The 21,423-nt window shown below is 42.5% G+C and overlaps 1 protein-coding gene and 1 long non-coding RNA gene across 3 annotated transcripts in view; one reads left to right on the forward strand and one right to left on the reverse strand.

Annotated features, from left to right (window-relative positions):
* Window positions 1-21,423, forward strand: part of LOC147136866 (tomoregulin-2-like) — an 87,712-nt gene that overhangs the window by 35,522 nt on the left and 30,767 nt on the right. The window contains exon 4 of the mRNA XM_086051408.1: window positions 7,500-7,526. Coding sequence (XP_085907534.1) covers window positions 7,500-7,526 — 27 coding nt within the window. The remainder of the gene's footprint in view (window positions 1-7,499; window positions 7,527-21,423) is intronic.
* Window positions 1-21,423, reverse strand: part of LOC147136867 (uncharacterized) — a 92,501-nt gene that overhangs the window by 19,154 nt on the left and 51,924 nt on the right. The window lies entirely within an intron of this gene.

Here is a 21,423-nt window from a genome sequence, read left to right on the forward strand (position 1 = left end):
GAATGTTGTTATATTGTAAATTAGCCTTCCAGATTTCAATTTTAGATGAATGTTTTTACAAAGTTCTACCACTATTAATTATTTCACTGTCACAGATCTGTAGTGAGTTTTGTGAGGTGTTCTATGCATGAACATTAATTGAACATTTTGGTTGCTGCTGCTCACAAAATATTGAAAAGTAGAGCAAGAGGATGGTTCTGTGCTCGTACGTATCTGCATTTATTTATTTATTTTTTTAATACCGATGTTTGTGGTACTAAATGATGTTCGTACTGTTTCATCATCATAACAATTGAGCTTCTTGGTTCCACGTTAATGATGGCCACATGTGTTATTTGGGTAACAAGTTGATGAGTGCGTTTATCTTTTATTTTCATGTGGTTGACAGTTCCACTTAATTGGATACACTCAAAGCCCTCTTGAAGTTGAGCTGAAAGAGCCATTAGACCTTGTTGAAAGAGGACCAAAATAGGAAAAGTACTACAAAGATGGGGGGCATAACCATTCAGTTTGGTCATTCATAACTGCTCTCGTAAAAAAAAAGCTTTTTACCACCATTTTGACCAAGTGACCATTCGTTGACATTCCAAAAATGTTCAGCTTAAAACCAAAGTCAATAATTTGGTACCTCCCCTGAATCCAAAATGTCAGGTTTGCCTTGTTTGATAATCAATCAAACTGTTTCGAGCATTTTGGGTCTGACAATTGGCAACCCTCTCCGGCCAACCCAAACATGCACATTGAATTCACTGAAGCCTCGAGTGTGTTTATAGTCTGGTTCTAGTCTGATTTTACCCTTGTTCTAGACTGATCCTTTATCAACTCGTTCACTGCCAGCCATTTTCAAAGCAGGGTTCCCCCATTATTTCAAGGCCTTTTAGAGCATCTTGACTGATGTTTCAAGACCTACAGACTATTGTGTTCTGTGACAAAGTCAACACCAAACCAACCGAAAGGAAAAGAGTAGACTCTCTACTGTCAACAGAAAAAAAAAGAAAGTTTCTGTCCTTTTCTATTTGTCAGTAATCAGGAGTCGTATGGAAAATGGATGGATGAGGCGGCTATGCAAACCAAATCAATTTGAGGTCCAGACCTTTGCCCCACTGAGAAAACCTTTTCAACCGGATCCCTCTGAATTTTAATTGAAGATCCCTGGTCTACAGTATACCGTATGTTCCCTGCAATTAGTGGATGATCAGTCCAGGGTTTACCCCCACCTCTCGCCCAAAAGTCTGCTGGGATAAGCTCCGGCTAACTGGAATGTAAGAGGTATCGAAAATGGATGGATGGAATTGGCAAGCCATTAATACTCATATCTACCCATTTTATGTTCCGGTGTTTGGCAAAGGCTCAATTGGGACAAAGTAGAAAGAGAAAACAATCTGATGAAATCACTGTATAGCATTATCCAATTAAGGCTCTTCAGGATTTTGGATGCCGGTTTGGCCTTGGGACGAAGCGAGGGTTTCCCAATGGTAGTTATAAGCCCTGGTGATGCAGTATGGCCATTGTCGTTTAAAAACAACGCAACTCATCATTGGCAAGGTGTAATGCTTTGAAACCAATCCAACAAGTATGCAGTCTATCCTCTTGAATATGCCAGCGCTTTGCTGTAAATGAGTCAATCTGCTGCTGACAAAGTGATGGTAGCTGCGTCTGAGGCACACATGAGTCACCGCCGAAGCGTCCACGGTACTGCAGGCGTGAAGTATGGTTTTGCTGACACAGATAGCTCAGTAAGTAAACACGTCCAGAGAAAACAACTATTGAGGGAGGGGCAAATCTGCCTTTGAGCTCCTAATGCAGTGTTGAACAATCGTGTTTTTATGGGTCAGCGACGGAACAAACAGCCTTTGACTGCATCCCTCTGCACGTCTCGTTTTACCCAAACGCATGGCATTTAAATAAGGACAGCGGGGAGGAATGACATGGCTCAAAGAAGGTTATTTCAAGTCCAATCAAAGCAGTTAATACAAGTGGGCGTGAAGCTGAAACGTATCACACGGTGTGCTTGTTCCTAATGCGCTTGATAACATCAAATTACTCAGTGGAGTCCACGAAATCAAAGAACAGCCTGTGAGTCCGTGGGTAGACACGAGCTATTACTTTTCTGGGTCCAAACATTTACGATTCCAATTATTATTATTTTTTGAACAATGACGTCTCGATTTGTCGCAAATGTATATAGACATTTTGGGCCAAATGGAATTCTCTCGGACTAGTTTGTAGTTTGTTATGCGGTCGAACCGGACTGGTCTCTTACGCAGTGTGGGGTGTTCGGCAACTGGTTCCATGCATGGCTGATCACTCGGCACCTATTTTATATGTAATTTCAGATGTACCTAAGCTAGCAGTTTCTGTCGCCAAAATGTAATAATGGTGTACATAGCGCACTGAGTACATTCAAGTGAATGGGGGTGGGTGAGCCCCTCAGAGCCCCATTCTTATACATTATTGGTGCCCAAGTTTTCTCTCTGTACAAAATGGCATCTTCCTTGGCTGTTACTATTTTTTTTTTTAGTTTAATAAGGGACCAGGTACAACATTCTGTGTGTGCAGCTTCAAAAGCCTACAGTCTTGCCGTTAAACATCGTAGGACTTCTATGGATCAAATCGCTCGCTGTGCGGATGTGAGTCACCAACAAATCGTACGGTACAGTTATATTTGTCAGTACCAATAAACGGCTTGATTCCAGTTGACAAATAGAATCATTTATGGCAGTGAATGAGTTAATAACAGCCTGACCATGTAACAAATTCCAACCCAATCAAAAAGTAACTTGTGTGTCGCTGAGTAACAGCATTGTTTTACTTGTCTCAGCCCAAACAACGACTACAAATTCTTTGATTTGATCAGAAGTATTTAACCATAAAAGATATTCGAACTGTAGTCCTCTCCTTTGGTGAAATTGTTTTTCACCATCTTTTCATGATTGAAATCCTCATGTTGAACGTTGCTTGCTATAAGCAGTTGTAAAGAACGTTTTAGTTTGCATCGAGACAGCATCAAGAATAATGATTTGACCCGTTCTTAATGCGCTTAATAGCAGCACAATTACTCAGCAGATTCCGCTATGTCCAAAATACTACACCTCTGCTATGGATCGTAATCATCGGTCTGGGTCATTAGAAGATAATACTGCTGACAAATTTGACTGCAGAGGCTTAATTTCCTGTTGGCATCCATCACATCTGTTAATAGCCCACCATTCGTACTATTTGAAGAGATTCTCAAGATGCTTGAAATGTGATTGTTTGAAGATATCCACAAGGACACCTTGGCTTTATCTTGCTCGATTGCGACTATAAAACGTAAATGCTTCTTATGTAGGCCAGTGTTAAACACAGCTCGCTCATGTGGAAAAGCCCGGCACAAGTCTTCCCTCTCCTCACGACTCGGGCATTCAGTCGGTACGGCCGGCTTAACGAAATGCGGAATATGTTAAAGTCGCTCCAACGGCAGCACATTACGCCGGCTAACCGTGCGGCTTATCCACTTTCTCGCACCTGCGCTGCGAAGGAAGAAGCACTCGGTGTTTGCTCTGTTTCTTTTCCTCTGCCTCAATTCTCCCTGGCCTCCTTTCCCATTCCCTTCATCTAAAATCCCATTAGTGGCAGCAGTGCAGAATGAAATGGATGTATGTCAGCTCGACGGTGCCAATACTTGTTTACAGGCTGTACTGGGAAATATCATGAAAGCCATATCCCCAGCCACATGTCTTGCCGAGATACCTGAATATTCTGCGTGGATGTTGATGCACACTATGTGTGATTTTTGTTTTTGTTTGTTTTTTGCATATGTCCAAGTAGCCTCAGTAGTCCCTAAATAGCTGTTACACTGATCGGCGGTTGTAACTGCAAACAGGAGCCCAGCAGATAAAACTCAGTTCCTAGCAAGACTAATTACATACTCTACATACACAATTTGAAACAATAGTGCTCCATTGGAAGACCAAGTACAGTAATTGCACACACATACTGAAAATTTGGGACCAATATGATCATTTGCAACCTTCCAATTAGTCAGCAAAGGCCCGATTATAATATGTATACATGCAAACACACACACACACAAATATGGTTGCGATTGTAAACTTGTTTTGTATGATAGACAATCCAAAACAGGCAAGCTGCAGCACCCTAGTGTTCCTTTCAGGATCTGAAGGTGAATGAAAGGCAGCCTGCATGGTGGCAGGAATGTATTGTAAATTATGAATGCCGTGACCGAATAGACGCATTATGACATACGTCACGTCGTGCAACACGGCCTCGTATAGCACTGTACATCAAATCATTCATATGTATTCAGGTGTAATAGCCCTGTGGAGCCCATTTGAAGAATCGTTTTCTTGCAATGCACCTTCTGACTAACTGCGCACAGGAGGTAAAACATGCATGGAAATGATGGCGGTCCCACATTGCAGTGCATGCATGAAAACACGAGGGCTCAAACCAGTTTTATTGATTTCTTTATTTATTTGGGTGAATATGTTCCACCATCTAAGCAAAGGTTGTATGTCAAATTGAATGTGGGGCTGTCACGCACGTGGACGCAGACAGCAGTTTAATGGGTATGACACTTGCTCATTTGTGGCACAGAATAATCAATCAAAAATTCCTTGTAGAAAAAAATGTGACATCGTTTTTTTTAAAGGGAAAACAATATACCTGTAAATCCTCCCGAGCCGATGTCACAATGAAGACACGTCACCAGTCAAGCATTTCACAAGTCATGCACGAGCGCATCAGACACCTTGTACGCACAGCTTCGACACACTGCAGCTGGAAATCCCGGCCGGCAACATTTGCACGGGCCTGACACAAGATCCGAGACAGCGCGCACGGTCGCCGGCCTTGCACTTAACGCCGTGGCTCGCATTGCTGTGGCCGTTCCTCAAAGCGCTCATCAGTATCCCTTTCACAGCCACACGGCCGTACAGTTCAGTGCTCAAAGTGTTTTAGGGGGGCTTCAGTGAGATTTAGTGGAAAGAAACCATGCAGCGGGAGTAGTTGACTGGCTAAAACATTGACTGAACACAACGAGCCTTACCACGGGGAAGCCGCAGTTGGAGGTGTTATTATCAGTAAAGCACTGAAGATGCTTGCGACTTGACCGCATCTCACTATTATCCTCTTAGCCCTCATGCTCGGGCTGCTTCTTTTCAAGTCTGGTGTACTGAAATATCAAATCGAACACTTCATCCTCCTCTTTTACTAGCCGGAAGCAGACTTTCACGGTTGGTCCAGACTGATGAGGCCACATGACCCTTTTATCCATTGTTCCAGAGTCGAGTCTTTCTGCTCATAGGAAAGTGGATTCCTATTGGCCCATTAGTCTCACTGCTAACTGATTTTCTTTGGCCGGCCATTCACAACCACTGTTTTGTGGAAAAGTAGTGTGAGAGATCATCAATTTCCCAGTTTCACTCAATTGGTCCATAAAGAATTTAGTTACGACAAATAATGTCAACGATGGCGTCGTGGTACGATTACGACCGGCAATGTCGTCAGCGCGTCGCGTGTTCGGTTCCATGTAAACGTGAGCGTGCTCGGTTGTCGCTCCACATTCTGACGGTATGATAACCCTGAGCAAAAATCTTGCGGTCTCACGGCATCATAGGATTGCAATTATAACTCTCAGCATACATTTCGGCGTCAAGAAAGTTTCAACGGTTTTAGTATTCTGAGGTCACCGATTCCAAAAATGTAATTGTTTTTTCCGAATGGTACTACTTTTTGGTTTTTGTCTTTTTGCTTTCAAAAAGTGCAAATGAATACACAAGTTATGACATTGGTATTCTCTTCATGCTGCAACTTTGATGGGGCTCTCTATTAGAGGCGGGCGATATATATCGATATCATCGTGAATCTTGCGTTCACGATGTGTAATTTTACATTGTCGAGTTTTAATACCGCTTCTGACTCGAGTCAGTCGACGGCCGCAAAGTATGAGGAAATGCGGAAAAATCAGTGTGCATCGACGGCAGAGGAGGAGGAAATGAGAATCATTCGCCAAATCAGGGGGCAGAACCCGGTCACGTGACACTGTCCGCACTGCAGCCGAGCTGTTTCTTCCTCATTTCGCGTCGTCCCTAGTCCGTAAATGGTTTGGAGTTGACTGACGTCGGTGGGAAGGACATTGTTAGATGTGCCAAAACGGTCACCGTGAAGAGCAACTCTGTTGCACCACGAGCCATATGGTTTACGAGGAAAACTTGGCGACCGCGCAAGCACGCTAAACAAAAGCTTAAACACACACACTCAGAAAACAGTCGCCGAGTTGAACCAACAAATATAAACGCACTCACGCACACACACACTCAGTACTTTGGCGAGCAAGTCAAACGTGACATCCTGGATGATCGGTTCACATTCAGTTTACACACTTTTAGTCCGCATCATTCATAGCTAGCCTGTATTGTATAATTGCATGTTGAACAAATTATGGCGGCTTATTAGTGTGACGCCAGCATATAGCAAAATATGAATTAAGTCACAAGTGTACATGTCACAGCGATGAAATAGTGGGAAAAGGCACTTTTTTTTTTAAATTGCCGTTTTGTTATTCAACTTTATTCTGAATACGTTGGCCAATGTATGAGAATGGGTGTTGTCATGACGACGTCTTTTTCTCTCTCTCTCGCTGGGTGACACTTCGTCACACGTCACATATCAAATACATTTTTTTTCATTTTGATTGCTGTAGTTAACACCTTCTTCTCTTTCTTATTGCTCTAATAGTTGGCAGTGGTACACCAGTACTTACTGCAGCTCAAAATGTCACATCATTATGGAATAACAGCAGAGACATTTAAATGATATACATATTCCCCCAAATCAATGTAAGTCTATATATAATTTTTTGTTCTTTATTGTTAAATATTGTCATAGAATATCATTATGTTTTGCCGTAGCTGTATTTAGCAATTTAAAAGAGATGTTGTTCACAAACGCTGTCTATCCACAATTGGTCTGTGAAGCAAGTGCAGATTTAAAATATTTTTTTGTAGAATATCGTCAAATTAGAGTTTTGGGAAAAAATATCGAGAAAAATATCGCCCACCCATACTCTCTATGTGTCTTTTCAAGCATGTCAACACCGAATTTGTTCATTTATGATCTGACGTTGTGTAAGATGGCAATCGTTATCACAGGGAGCGAAATTATGTTTTGTGTGAAAATCAAGCAAATATTCTGAAAATTTGGCAATATTAACAGTAAACAAATGCAAAAGCATGTGGGGTGAAAGCACAAACACTACTGTTTGTATCAAAGTATATTTCATATTCAGTGTTTTTGGTACGTGTAACTAGATTTTTTTGGGGGGGGTTGGGGGTGGTGTAGTCACGACAATTGTATTCTGAAATGTCCATGCCCTTTCATATTTAACTCCTACGGATACAGTGACCAAAAAAAAAACGCTTAAACGAAAATGTTCTGATATTTTCCTGAAAATATTGTGGGTTTGTTTCCTAACTCGCGTTTGTGTTCACCTACAGATGCTGGTTCAGGATCAGGCGATGACGGTAAGATTGCTCATGCCTTCATTCTTCCACTGCTTGAATCCCACACACACACTTTTTACAAGTGTGTTACTGGGCGCTCACAGCCCACTGAAGCTGTAGTTCATATAGCCGAGGTGCACTTCTGGCCCCCAGCAGCATGTAAAGCACTAGTATAAACGGTAAATCAGATGCATTTATAAAAATGTTGAAATGAGACAGTTGTCCCTTTCTTGCTGTTAAACTTTCAACGTGACAGCTCTACTAACTGGTGAATAACTTCGGTCTCACTCAACAAACTTGTATGGCAGGAGGTCGGGACCCATAGCTTGGGGTCCACAAAATAATTTGCAATAAATGATGATGGCATATATATATATATATATTTTTTTCTCTTTTTAAGACGATAGCCCAAAGGTGTATGTATTTTTCGGAGGATATTGCATCTTTATTGTGTTCATATGGCTTTAGCCTTCTTATGAGTGGGTTCTTGGATAAAAATTTGCCTCTGTAAGGGGTCCCAAGACCCCGAAATTTTGACAGCCCCTCCTTTATGGGTGAAATAAGAATTGCCCTTTCACTAGTTTGTATTTATTTATTCCACCTTTATTTATCTGATTGAGAACAGATTCTCATTTGCAATGCTGGCCTGGTAGCCAACAACAGAGTCAAACAAAGCAAAAATAAAAGCAAATACAACGACAACAAACTGTACAGTCTAAGAACAGATGATCATGTACAGTACCCCTCACTAACTTTTTCAAAATTGGTTGCATAATATTGATCAAACCAAAAGTGCAGACTTTAGGAGTAAAGGGAATAATGCAACTGCTGGAACGGAGAGTGCGGGTTGTGGTATGCATGGTGAGCAGTGAGCAAAGGTAGACTGGGGCCTTACCGATGACAAATGACAAATTATTGAACTTATGAAACCATTGAATGAAAACATTGAACGTCTCTGCGCTTGTAAGTGGGCACATAAAAATGACCTCAAAAGATGTCATAGAGAAATTGACGAGACATTTGTCGCTGGTGTCACACAATTTGTTGATGATTAAGACGGATCAAGTCTTGGCCATTTTAGAAGGCTAACTAATCATCTGAGAGCTTTGCTTATTACCAATGTGTCATTCAACTAAGCCCTCAATTTGCCGGCTAATCGCAAAAAAAAGAGCTGCTCCTGAAGCCCAAGTTGCCCACGCACAGTCAATAACGGAGCCCATCTGTCTGCGTGTTTGCACATATGCATACAGTATATTTGCGCCTGTCCATCTCTTGCTGCCCCTTCTGTGTGTTTACGATTCCTTCATTATATCCGGCAGCGCTTTCATCGGCGCCTCGTCGAGTACATATGAGGCAGAGATTGGAAAGGAGATTATTACCCCCACCCAAAAAAAACATGAAATGAAATGAGTGCTTGATCAACCAGGGAAAGAGAGGGAGAGAGCGAGAGCGTTGACAAGAAAGAGTGCAGGGCGGGGTGTCGTGGACAAAAGAAAATGGCCTGAGGAAAATGGCAAAAATAGATAACAGAAGTGAGGAAACAGGCAGCGAGAGATGAGCAAGAGAAGCGGGTGACGGCGATAAGAAACCCAAGTGAGGCAACAGCAGATAACCGAAGACAAGACAATGTGGCCTCTGAACACAATACGTACATTTGTTATTCTGTACAGTGCTTGTTCCAGATGCATCCCGGCCCAGATGCATGACATTCGTCGTGCGGTGAATGAAAAGAATTCTCGTTGGTCATCGCTACTCTTTCCATGCCTACCCGAGAAATGCACTTCCACAAAAAAATTTACCTGTAAAATGAATTCAGAGAAATCGAAATACATTATGCGTGTTTGACGTTAACGTGTACCGACTGAGAACTACGAGGACTGCGTTGTGGACTTATAGTGTTCAACTGTTATTCGCCATTTCATTTTACTGGATTTTTGGGGGGCGTGGCTAAAATCAAGCCCATGACGCACTTGGGGCCCGGCATGAGTCACCCCTCACCCGCCATATAAGAACGTACGTTGTTGCATTAGCCGTTATCCTGGGCAATTCTGACGCGCAGTAAGTGTGCCAGCCACACCGACGCACGGAAAATGCATGTTAAAAAAAAAAAAAAATCCGACTTGACAGCCGGTGTGTGGGTCATAATAGTTTGGGACTCTTCGTTATATTTCATTTTGACTTTTGTTTTTTAAATTGAGTTAGTTTTAATTGTTTTTTTAGAGCAAGTTTGTTCATTTGTTTAGTTTTTATTCATTTTAGTGTTTTTTTTAATATACTGTGTTGGTCGAGTGCAATGTTAAAACAAAAAGCGTTGCGTAATAAACTGCAATTCTCAAACGAACTTTTGACCTTCCTTCTTGTGTACGAACAGACAGCGATACTGAAATAAATAAACGTAAAATGAACCCTGACGGCATAAAATGCATTACAAGAAGCACTTATATCACATATGTGTATATCACACATACCAATAAACTGTGATATCCTTTTTTTTAGTATTACGCTTTCAAAGACTAATTGTTGTACGACCGTATTTAGCATGCATAAAGTACAGTGTCCTTCCATTTCCTCTCCATATTTGATATACAGCATCAGATTGTGAGTCAGTTTTTAGTGCTGATTGCAAAAAACATATATAATGCAAATAACTGACAAGTGTATGACATGTACGCTGGAGAACAGAGTTCATTGAGTTTGCCAGGGAAATAGACAATGAATGGAGGCGGAGTCAGATGGCAAAGGTGGAAGGAGATCAGAGCTGCTGTTTTTTTTATGCGTCGGGGCGAGAAGGTGGAGAAGGTTAAAGAAAGCGCTCGTAAAAAAGCGGACAGGGCTCGCGCTGAAGAAAGCAACATGAAAGGGCCGTCCAAGGATAAAATCAAACGCATTTTAACGACCAATGATAAAATGGTACACATAAAGCTCTGGTCAGCTGCGTAGCTGCCAATTTTATTGGCTGTATGCTTTATGCGTGTGCGTCCAACATGTAAGCTATACACACACACACACACACACACACGCATGTGCATTCATGCTTGCGAGCGTGTACACTGCTTAGTGTTTGGTTTGTTTTTTTAATCGGATATGGAGGAACATAAGTCAGCTGTGCAGGGAAATGCCCTTAAGCCATGTGTCTGGTCACATGGCCCCTTCAGTCAGCATCTGACGTTTGTCCAAATCCAATTGTGCTGTTGGGGGCTGCTGGCGGTACGACGCAACTCACATGCGCATAAAAGGACAAACCCAGAACAGGGCACTTTTGTCCCGGGAAGTTGTTGAAAGGTGCGAATAGCTTAGTCTGCGAGGACTCGTTTTGTTTTCGGTGGTCGAGGTGCCCTTGAGCTAGGCACTAAAGCCCCAACAGCCACGGACTAGCATTTATCTATCCAGTACACGACTGTATAGATAGTAAAGTTTCAACGACTTCAGATTTGTCGTAGTTTTCATTTTCATTGTTTATTTGAAAAGGAATATGACCATTAATGAACACTGGTAAAATACCCGCGTAAATGTGCCGAAGTTAGCAAAAGCTAAATTATATTCTGAGTCCCTTGGCAAGTAACACAAGAAGAGAACAAAACATATCAACTAGACATCCTTGAATAATTCACACTTTCACAATATATCTAAAGTCTAAAGTGCCGAAGTACTGAAGTCCGGATGGAATTGACATTCAAGTGATGATAGTCGAATCGACGTTGACTAATCGATGATGCCATTTACACACAAGCTCCCCCACTAACTTCTCGGCGGCACAGGTCCCCATGCATGCACTCGCGGACAGTTGGATCTTGTAAAACTTAAACACCAATTCATGTAACACAACTGCAGCGTTGGTTCTCACTACAGAAAAGCCAAATTAGGTTTGGATAAGGCAGATAAAGGCCAACAAATTACTGGAATCCCATTCACTGAACTTCAATCAAAATGCCGGGAAGTCAAAAGTCAAATTGATTTATATCACCCTTGACCACAGAAAAGACTCAAAGGGCTTCACATGCCCACAGTTGACAAATATTAATGACATCCACTGATATTAACCCCAAGGAGGGCAAGTAAAAACTTAAAAAAAAAAAAAAAAAAACAATCCGGGGAAAGATGGGAGACCTTGAGGAGGGGCAACAGATGGGGGAATCCCCCTTTCAGGATGACCAGGCTGCAATGGATGACGAAACATTTAAGACATTTAAGTCATGATCACGTAAGAATCTCCATAGCAACGCCTCCAAGTTGGTGCTCCACCTGAGATATTGTCCAGATCAGTCGGTGCAGAATCTGTTCAGCGACGTCCAATTGGCTCACCATCACCTCGCCTCTCTCCAAGAGAGGGGGAGCTCAAATTGTTACGGCATGGGCATATATGTCGCGCCAAAGCAGCGGCAGCGATTTGGTCATGCTCATGAGCTCCGGAATTCCAGCATTCATTTGGATTGTCTTCAGGTTTTTCCACACAAAATGATGCCAACTCATAGTTAAGGTGCAGTGGAGAAGTTAGCGTTTGGAGATTCGAGATTGGATTGATGGATTGACAGACGGAACTAACACCTCGTGGCCGTCATCGATTAGCTGCTAAACTGACCGGTTTCAGGCCTGCCACCCAGCGTCCCCCCTTCCACCGCACAAATAGTCGCTCTATTCGTCATCACAAATCAAACAACACCAACAACTCTTTCCAGCCACCCACCAAGCCATCCACCCATCGTTGCGCAACACCCACCACTGATTCATAGCGGCTACTTCTTGGCAAGTTCCACCTACTTGTTCATCTTGTAGCTTGTGCAAGTGAAGGTTCAATAACTTGGTTTTAGTCAGTCTGTTTTGCTTTCATACATTTTGTATAGTTTGTTATATCCATTGTCGATGGCCATCAATTAAACCGATACGAAGAGCTGTCTAGACCAGGTGGATTTATTCAATTGTATCAATACGTCACACGCCAACACATAATGGAGGCATTGGAGAAAAAGATCCCAGAGTCTAAAGATGCACATATAAAGAAATATTTATCTCCTTATAGCGCGTCGCTCTTATGTCTCGGGGCTTTATGTGATCCGCTGTAGAATTTTACATAACGGTCCGTCCTAGAGGGAATATATTTTTTTTAGACCTTAGCTAAGAGGTGAAAAAAAACGGGGCCACCGAGACTCTGGCTTTCCGATATCAATTTAGCAGGAGGTAAAATCAGAATCACACTATATCCAAAGTCACTTTCGTGCAGGAACTACGGCCGTAATGCATTCTTTGCATCAGTTCAACTAAAACCTGGATGTCGTTTGGGTTGTTTGTGCCTTTTCAGTGGAATGTCTACGTTGAGGGAAATCCTTTAGGGGGCTTAAATGAGTGCCCCCAAAGAAACAACATGAGAGCCAGCGAGTTGCAGCGGACTTTGAACACCGCCCGCCGTGCCTCGTAGGGCCGCTGGCATTCAAGTGACCTATTTCACTGCACTTTCAAAGGCTGGCTCTTATCTAAATGAAGCAATTTGTCAAGGTCAAAACTGTGTCCCATAACTTATCATGGCCATTCTCTGTCTGAAATGGACTTTCATTATTCTGTTAAGAACAGGCTAATGGCGCTTATTTATTACATCTCCGGAATGCCTGCCACTCTTTTGTGTCTTTAAATTCCGTCTCATTCGCTACTAATCGCTACATAGACAACACACATTATTACAATGTCCATAGCGTGGACAACATCGAGTATGCCAAGTCAGCACAGTCTGCCTGTTGTTTTCACCTTTTTGCTTCTTTAAAGGTTGACTGATAAAAAGATAAACAGCGGACTTAATTGAAATACAATAGCATGATTGGGGTAATTAATCTAACGATCAGACCCTCCGACATTATGGATCCGCAAGCACTTCATTTATTTGAATTAATTAACTGCTGCACTTGTCAATCCAATTGAAATCGATCCAGCTTTGTTGGGGTGCACGGCAGTGAAGGGAAATGATCCGACTGTATGTTGGCACACTTAATAGCTTTTGCCGACTCAAGAGCAACAAAAGTTTTTGGACATTTCTTTCAATGATTTTTTTGTTTTTATCGCATTAGCCCAAATGTTTATACGATTTGAAGAAGTGTACTTTCACAAACGAGCCCAAGATCGTGGTGAAAAAAAAAAAATGCTCATAAAAACGAAAAGACAAAAGCATTTTCACTGGGGGCTGCGGCACTTCACACACTACACTGTGTGCATGTGGCCCACGGACACGTCACCAGACACAAATAGCCAACCGTCACTCATTAGACAACTTCTCCCAGCGATCAAGTGTGTGCCACTTCAGTTCAGCTTACCTTTCGGCTTTAACATGATGACTGGGGCATTGCACCCGTGGGTGTTTCTGCATGATAATTGCGCTGCGTCATTGTGTTCCGGACACTAGTCCAGCCATGGGTGGAGAAAGTTGTTGTGGGGGCGGTTAATATGTCAATTAGGCTCACTGTTGGAACGGAAGCTGTGTGATTTCACACGTGATGAGTGGGCAGGCACTCCAGAGACCAAACTATGTGTACACAAGCTATTAAAATGTGACATTTCCATAATATATCCCCTTTTCACAATTACGATAGTGTCAAAGAGTTCAGGGCTAGACGCTGACTTCATTTATCTTGTCTGACTTTGAAACTATTGGACCACGAATAGATTAGGAAAGAAATATCTGGATGACCTACGGTTCCTCTGATGATTGTTTCATCCCTTGACGCCCCCCCACCGCACACACACACGCACACACGCACGCTCCCCACGCAGCACCATTCCCGCTCCAATGGCTTCTACAATGACGAGTTGCTGCCCCAGTCACCCTGCTATTGCCATGGTAACCAAGTTAGAGGTTTATGGAAGTGAGTAATCTAATCTTCCCACTTTGTGGCCTCACGATAAGGTTCAGCACTGCCAGCCCACCCACGTGCCTGCGTGTATTTGCGTGCGTGTGCTATTTGGTCATTCGATGCCACACGTCTCCTTACGCACACGCACTGAACCTATCTTGCCAATATGTTCCACCCTAATAGGCAGGTGGAAGCCGAAGGGCAGATAGGCTCCCAGCCTCATTTAGAAGCCTGAGCCTGACTGAAGTTGACATTCTGTGCCGATATCTGCAAGTTTAAAGTGGACCTCCGCTTTACTGATGGGAGCAGTTAGGGATGTCAAGGGAAAAAAAGTTGCATTTCTTTACAGTATTTCGACTCTGGGTGAGTTTGCAGTGAAGGAAGTGACCGAATTGCAATATCGCCTTTTCTTGTCAAGCCCGAGGAAACTGTGGACGGATGTTTCCCGCTGAAATTGTTGCTCATTTTATGTTCTCGGAACGAGTGGGAGTACATTGGCTTTACTGCTTTTTGTATTGTTGATATTCCAGCTATAGCTGTTAACTGCATGGAAGGGTGTGGGGACTTGACCAGGAAATAACTGCAATGTTTTCACGCCATGCCGCACGCACCCCTTAATCAAATCCATAAAAAATCATTTGAAATATATGTTTATCTATTTTTAGATACATATAGTGTTAGTGATGAGTCAAATGGTTTGTTGTCTGATTTCATGATGTATTTCCCCATTTCAAAGTTTGACATGCTCAGTAGCTCCTCCACGGTGGGGCGCAACATTCCAGTGTTCAAAAAGGGAAGTGTGGCAATAAAAAAGACCTTTGGTTGAGTAACTGTCAATTACGATGCATTTCTTTCAAGTTTTGTGCCTCAATGTACCTATTGAAGTTCGCAGTCAGAATCGCTGACGTAAGCCTGTTGAAAATCAGAGGCGGACCGGCCTGGAGGCGGGTACTATTTTTCCAGACCCCCCCAAAAAAGGCGAATGACGGACGACGGAAGGGGACAGACGGATAACGAATAACGCACGGCTCCATTTTTTCGTGAAATGCCCAGCTCTGGTGTTTATAGTACTTTGCGATATTTTGCAGTCGTATTTGTACATACCTATTTTTTTCTGTATGGTTTGTGTGCTTATTTCGAACACCGTAAGAGCCTTGGAAATGTGTCAGCAAGAGTAAATGGAAAGGGTAGAAATTCCTGTCATAATTCGAATGTCATGCAATCATTTAGTTAGCTGGCCCTTGAGTTGGCCCACCCCTGGATGGATCAGGTTTAATGCAAACTCTATAGATTCCATAGAGCTACATTGAACCTGATCCCCCTCACAGAACCTACGTTTGGCAGATAAGCCTTTATTTTGGGCCGGGGATAATGTTGTAATCTAGACCGAGAGGGATGGGACGTGAGGGGGAGATAGAGGCAAAGTCGGAAGATCCCTTCATCTATACGTGGTCGCTTGCTCTCGCCCGTCCGCCTCGCGCTTCTCCCCTCGCATCTCGGCGGGGACGATTCCAATCATGCCGCTCTGAAATTATTATTAACATTTCCATTGCCTTGTTGGAGCGGGCGCTCAGCGGGGTGGGCCCCCCGAATGAAATGAATTCAGCTTGCTCAGACACTAGCTGCTGTGAGAAGCGAATCTAAGTGCATCAGAGCTATCAGTGGAGGTGGATGAAGAGCAGGACAGTGAAGCTGATGAGAACGGCGGGGTCACCTTTGGGCCAGACCTCCATCTCACCGGCGTTAGGGATTTCATCGCCATATATTTTTTTGTCATCTTGAAAATAATGCAGCAGAGGGGAGGTGGGAAAGATTGCTTCGCCCCACAGAAAGGACGGCGGACGAATACTGGCGTCGAGAGATGGGAGGATATGACCTTTTGCTGTAATGGCAGGATTTCACCGGGATTTAGAGCGGGAAATGCTTGGCCACTTAAGACTTTTAGACATGCTTTGTGTGTGTTTGGGGAATTGTTATAACAAGGGTTCTGAAAACTTAAAAGGGAGTCATTTCCCAAGAACTCCCTCATCATATTAATTAAAGAGCTAATGTTTTTGCTGTCAGGCGGGTACTTGTTCAAAATTGGTCAATTTCAGATTTTTTCGTGAGACGATGCTATTGGTCCCCGCGTGGGTCTGTTGTTTTTAATTTTTAAAATATTTTTTTACACTTATTTTAGGTTTTGAAAGTGTTGAAAATGTCTTTCTCTCTCTAATAATGTAATGCTAATGGCTCAACAGTGAAAGGTGACGCTTTGGAGATGTGAGGACAGCAGAGTTGCAAAAATGTAAGAGGAATTAATAAGTTGCCCACCGTTGAGGGGAAAAAAAGGTTGTAATGTTTTTGTTTTTTTTAAATCACCTGTTTTAGTGAGAAGAAAGTTGTAATGTTTTTTTCCAAGATAAAAACAAAAAAATCCGAACAAGAGAAGATTCAGAATCAGAAGTAAACTCCCCTGCCCCCCAAAATTATTTTATTCTGTAAATATGCCTTCATTCTCTGAAAAATAGCGCCATGCAGTATTTACCTTTTGTTCTCAAAATAATCATATTGTTAAAAAAAAAAACTACTTTTTTAATGACATACATGACGACGGTTTAGTTAACCCTTTCTTGAATGCCACAAAAACATGTCAAAGCAACAGGCAGTTCTTCCCGTCTTGTTTTCTTTCCTATACCTCAACGCTTTTGACTGGCTCAGAATCAGCTTGAAAACAGGCGCATGTTTTTCCTCACTTAAAGTGCAGATGAGCTTTCCTCTTTGGAGACGTTTCTCTTAAGGGACGTTCAACAGCGTTGCGCTCAATGTGTGCGCAAACATCTGAAGGCTGTATATTTATGGCTTTCAATACTCATCGGAGTGGCTTGAATTTTTAATGTCACTCGAATATGTGTGGTTGCAAAAGGAGAGCGTAGCGCTCATTCTCGGTGGGATTTGTAGTAGAACGGCAGTTGAATGAAATGTGAGCTTAGTAAGTCGATACGGAATTGCTAGCGTGCATGTTTTTTTACTTGAACAAAGAAGGTCACCTCACAGCACGCTAATAAATGCAACAACAATCAGCCATGCAATCGAAATGAATATGAAATCATCAGAAGGTAAATGCCCACAAGTGGTATCAAGCTTTTTCTTGAGTCCAATTCAGTGACCATTCAGTCAGGCGTGTATGCCACGTCAACGCTGTTTGATTTTGTATTTGATTGTACGTAACAAAAAGTGAAAGCACAACTTGATATTTGATGTTATAGTCACATACTCTATTACAGATAAGTCATGCTAACCAGGTAGCAGCCGTGGCTAACATTGACTGTTTTTGCAGTGCTAGCTTAGTATTGCTAGCGCTGCCATTTTGTTGAGGCTGGCTGTACATTCTCCCGCACTATCACAACGACACACTTTTTGTGTACTGACCAAACTCAATAAACAGGCTTCGCCCTGAAAAACAACATTTAGCTGTCTGAAAATCCACAAAGACATGCGACACATTTGCAGTAGGAAAGCGAATCGCTCTTCTTCTGCAGTTTAAAAGCGCAAGTGCAGTTCAAACTGACAAGCAACTTTTAGTGCAGCAAATGATATGATGCCTCCAAATATTATACAAAGGAAATCCTTGAATAGAGAAAATGGATGGACTGAGCTTGTCCAGGTAGAAATATTTTGTCTGTATGTGGCCCTTGCGTGGTTCTGGAAATTGTTGTTCACCTCAGTCATTATTTCTCCCTGTTGTCTTTTGTGTGCAAGTGCAATCGAGATGATGTCTTGTTTATGCTCAAAAGAATACAGACTATGCAAAGCAAGCGGTAATGTTCCTGCAGCGAAAGCTTTCTCTGCCAGGAGTGAAAAAGCTCAAACATATAAAGAGGACAGCTGATTTTTTTTTGTATTTCTCTTTGTGAGCACGGACTTTAAAAAGCACAAGTTTAGTGTGTTTTACTTTTGACTAACAGACTCCATCAGCTGCTTCAACTATCACAAGAGCTGCAGGAAATGGGAAATCATTATTGGCCTTCCCTTTTGGCTCCGTGCTTCATTTCTCTGTTGGAAAATTGCCATTGCTCATTTTTTCTCGTCCACAGCCTTGAGGAACAGAAAGATTTGTTCCAAGAACAGCCTTGTCTAATGAAGTGGCAGAATGCAGTCAGAGGTTTTTATTCAGGGCCTAATATGGAACTTCAGCATTTCCAGAAAGCAAACCTGCAAAGAAATTGATCTTGGCTCCAACGCACTGTTGACCTATGAGTTTGCTCTTCTCAAAAGACAAAAATGTGTTATGGTAAGATCCGCAAAGCGTTTGCTTGGACTGCAATCGACTGCATAGAGCTTGAGATAAAGCTGGAGGAAATCTGTTGGATTGAAGTGACCCAAATGATCACAGTTTTTGGTACCGCTCTTCACATTCTATTCAAATGCGATTACTTGTACAACAGGGGGAGGCTGTAATGGATTAATAGCAATTCCACTTTTTCCAGTGGTGAAAGACGGTCACGGACCGAATTAAACGTATCTCAAGGCAACTCTGTAAAACAACATTTTGGCCAAATGCACTTGGCTTGTATGCCTGCAGTAAAGTCAATGGGGGAGCTTTAATGCTGTTAAGGACGCAAATTGTGGCTAATCTCAATGTGACTCCTGATCACAACAAACAAGTAGGGATCCTTTAGCGTGTATCAAGAGCATGGAGTTTAAAAAAAAGAAGAAAAAACACGTTTATCTCCCCCCGTGCAGCTTTCGCCCTTGCACTCTGCCGGTTGTGCGCACAGGATTTGCCAGCAGCTCCCAGCTCACGTCCTCCCCCTCGCTTGAGCTGAAATCCCGCCGCCATTCATCCAGCATGGGGTGGTCCGAGGCGCCTCTCCAGCTCTCAGTGGCGTGAGATTGGCCCCTCGGGCTGGTGGCAAGATAAAGTGTGGCATGGAGAGGCTTAAGCCAGCCACCAGCTGACACCAGTCAAGTTGGTGGACAGTCTCGAAAAATTGATGCGTAGTGGAGCAAGCAGGTGACGGGGACAGAAGGTGCGAGCGTTTGCCAAATTTGGCGTTTGTCGAAGGAGAACGAGCTCGTCTCGGAAAATCTGCTCAAAGGCGCTCAACTATTGTGAAATTCCGTTTTTTTCCACCTGCAAATCATACTACACATACAGTAAACCACCACTATTGTGGGTAGGCACTGAGCCCTGCGGTCAACGCAAAAAATGGAGTGCGGCTGACACCCCACAACACCCCCCCCCCCTTTCCTGTATTAATCATTCAAACCACAAATACACCAGAAACTATGATCGCAAAATACATTTTCCAATTCATGTACCATCAAAATGTACTGCTTTACAGAGCGTTGGATTAAAGAATAACAAAAGCAATAAAAATGCACCAGAAGTGCACATACACGCGCGTAAAAGAACCTCCGTAATTTCCACTAACAACGCAGGTTGAATTTATCTCCTCCTCAACATACAAAGGTGATCGTCTCTAAGTCAAACTGTATCACGTCAAGATACTTTCTTGACACAATTACTTTTATTATTCGTGACAGTGCAAACCATTATTACTTTCCTATTGTGCAGGGCTTTGGCGCCATCTTGTAGCATTTGAGATGCACACAAAATGTGAGGAGAGTTTCCAGGAGAGGTTCCAAATTGTTCTAATTATAATGATAATCACGTGGATTTTGAGCCCAATTCCCCATGATTTGGATTATCGTTTGGAAAATGCGTGGCATCGGGTCGCGGTTGGCCAAGCGACGGACACAACCGGCTTTTGGTTGTCAATGGTTACGTGCATATAAGAGTCATCAAAACACGCATGGAAATACTTTCCCTTGTTATGTGTTTCTTACATTTTTAAAATGGGTTAAGCTTTTACAAGTTGTTGTGTTTGTGTCTTCCAGTGAAATTTTGGGGATCTGGGTAGCTATATTTTCCAAATCTGTTCAACCTGAAAACAGCACTCATGTTTTCTTATGCTGTCCACAGATTTGCTTTAGGCATTGAGAATTCAGTCTATAGTTGCTTTCAAAATTGTGAAATTTTCTCCAGTGCTGGTAAGTGGCCGTGTAAATTGTCTGCTTACTCACAATAGTTTTTATCCAGAGTATAAAAGTATATACAGTACATAAAAAAAAAAAAAAGGAAAGTCGAAGAAAGTATGAAAAGAAAAATCAATTCCAATCACTTTCTTTGTCAAAATGTCCTTCAAGTTTCAGTTAATCTTTTTTCTTTTTTTTCTTTTTCTGTCGTAGGACATGACTGTAACTGTAAAACTGGCTTCAATCTTACCTGAGGCTTTCCATTGGTGCGCGCATGGTATGCTGTCTGGGGGGTTCACATAGCATCGTTGTGTTTTCAATCTGTTTTCATTCATATAACCTCGTTTTGTGCTCAGAACATAGTTTGTCTTCATCTAATTTGCCGTCAGATCAAATGCAGACCTGCCCGTACGCAGGGATGACAAAGTCAGATGTCTTTTAAATCTATAGGGCAGAAAAAGAATCCCTGGTCTTCTGAAAACGGCTGGCTGGCAGGTCAATGTGGTTGCTTTTATTGCTGAAATGATCCATTCCGTCACAAAGACACAAATCTCAATCAGTTCCTCAACAAAAACATTTAAAAAGACATTTCAGACCTTTTTTTTGTTGCCATGAATCAGATGCCACTTTACCGACGCAAAGCTGCAATAAGCGCCAGTGGAATGTGATAAAGTTCACGCACGCAGTCTACTGCTGTCAACTCGAGGTATGTGCCGAGGACAGTCAAGTGGCTCGGAGCCATACTTGCCATTTCGCCCTCTCCAATTGATATCCTTCACCAGTGGATTACTTATTCATTTTGTCATTATTCCACACCCTTGAACCAGCTGCAAAAGGTGACCTAGACACAATTGCACTTGCCTGTGAAAATACAATGTCATGTTCAGTATGTATTCAACTAGCAGAAACCACGACATTGGATCCACCTGTGTCAACAATAATTGGTAACCTTATTGCGGGGTGTAAATCACCTGCAAGATTAGGATCGCGACTATCGACATATCACATAGCGGATTTAAAGATGTATTCATTGTGCTAGTCTCTGCGAATATACTTTGGTAGGA

This window comes from Filicampus tigris, chromosome 14 (assembly GCF_054856515.1).
Source record: "Filicampus tigris isolate MCC_2025a chromosome 14, RoL_Ftig_1.0, whole genome shotgun sequence".
In the NCBI taxonomy this organism is placed as follows: domain Eukaryota; kingdom Metazoa; phylum Chordata; class Actinopteri; order Syngnathiformes; family Syngnathidae; genus Filicampus; species Filicampus tigris.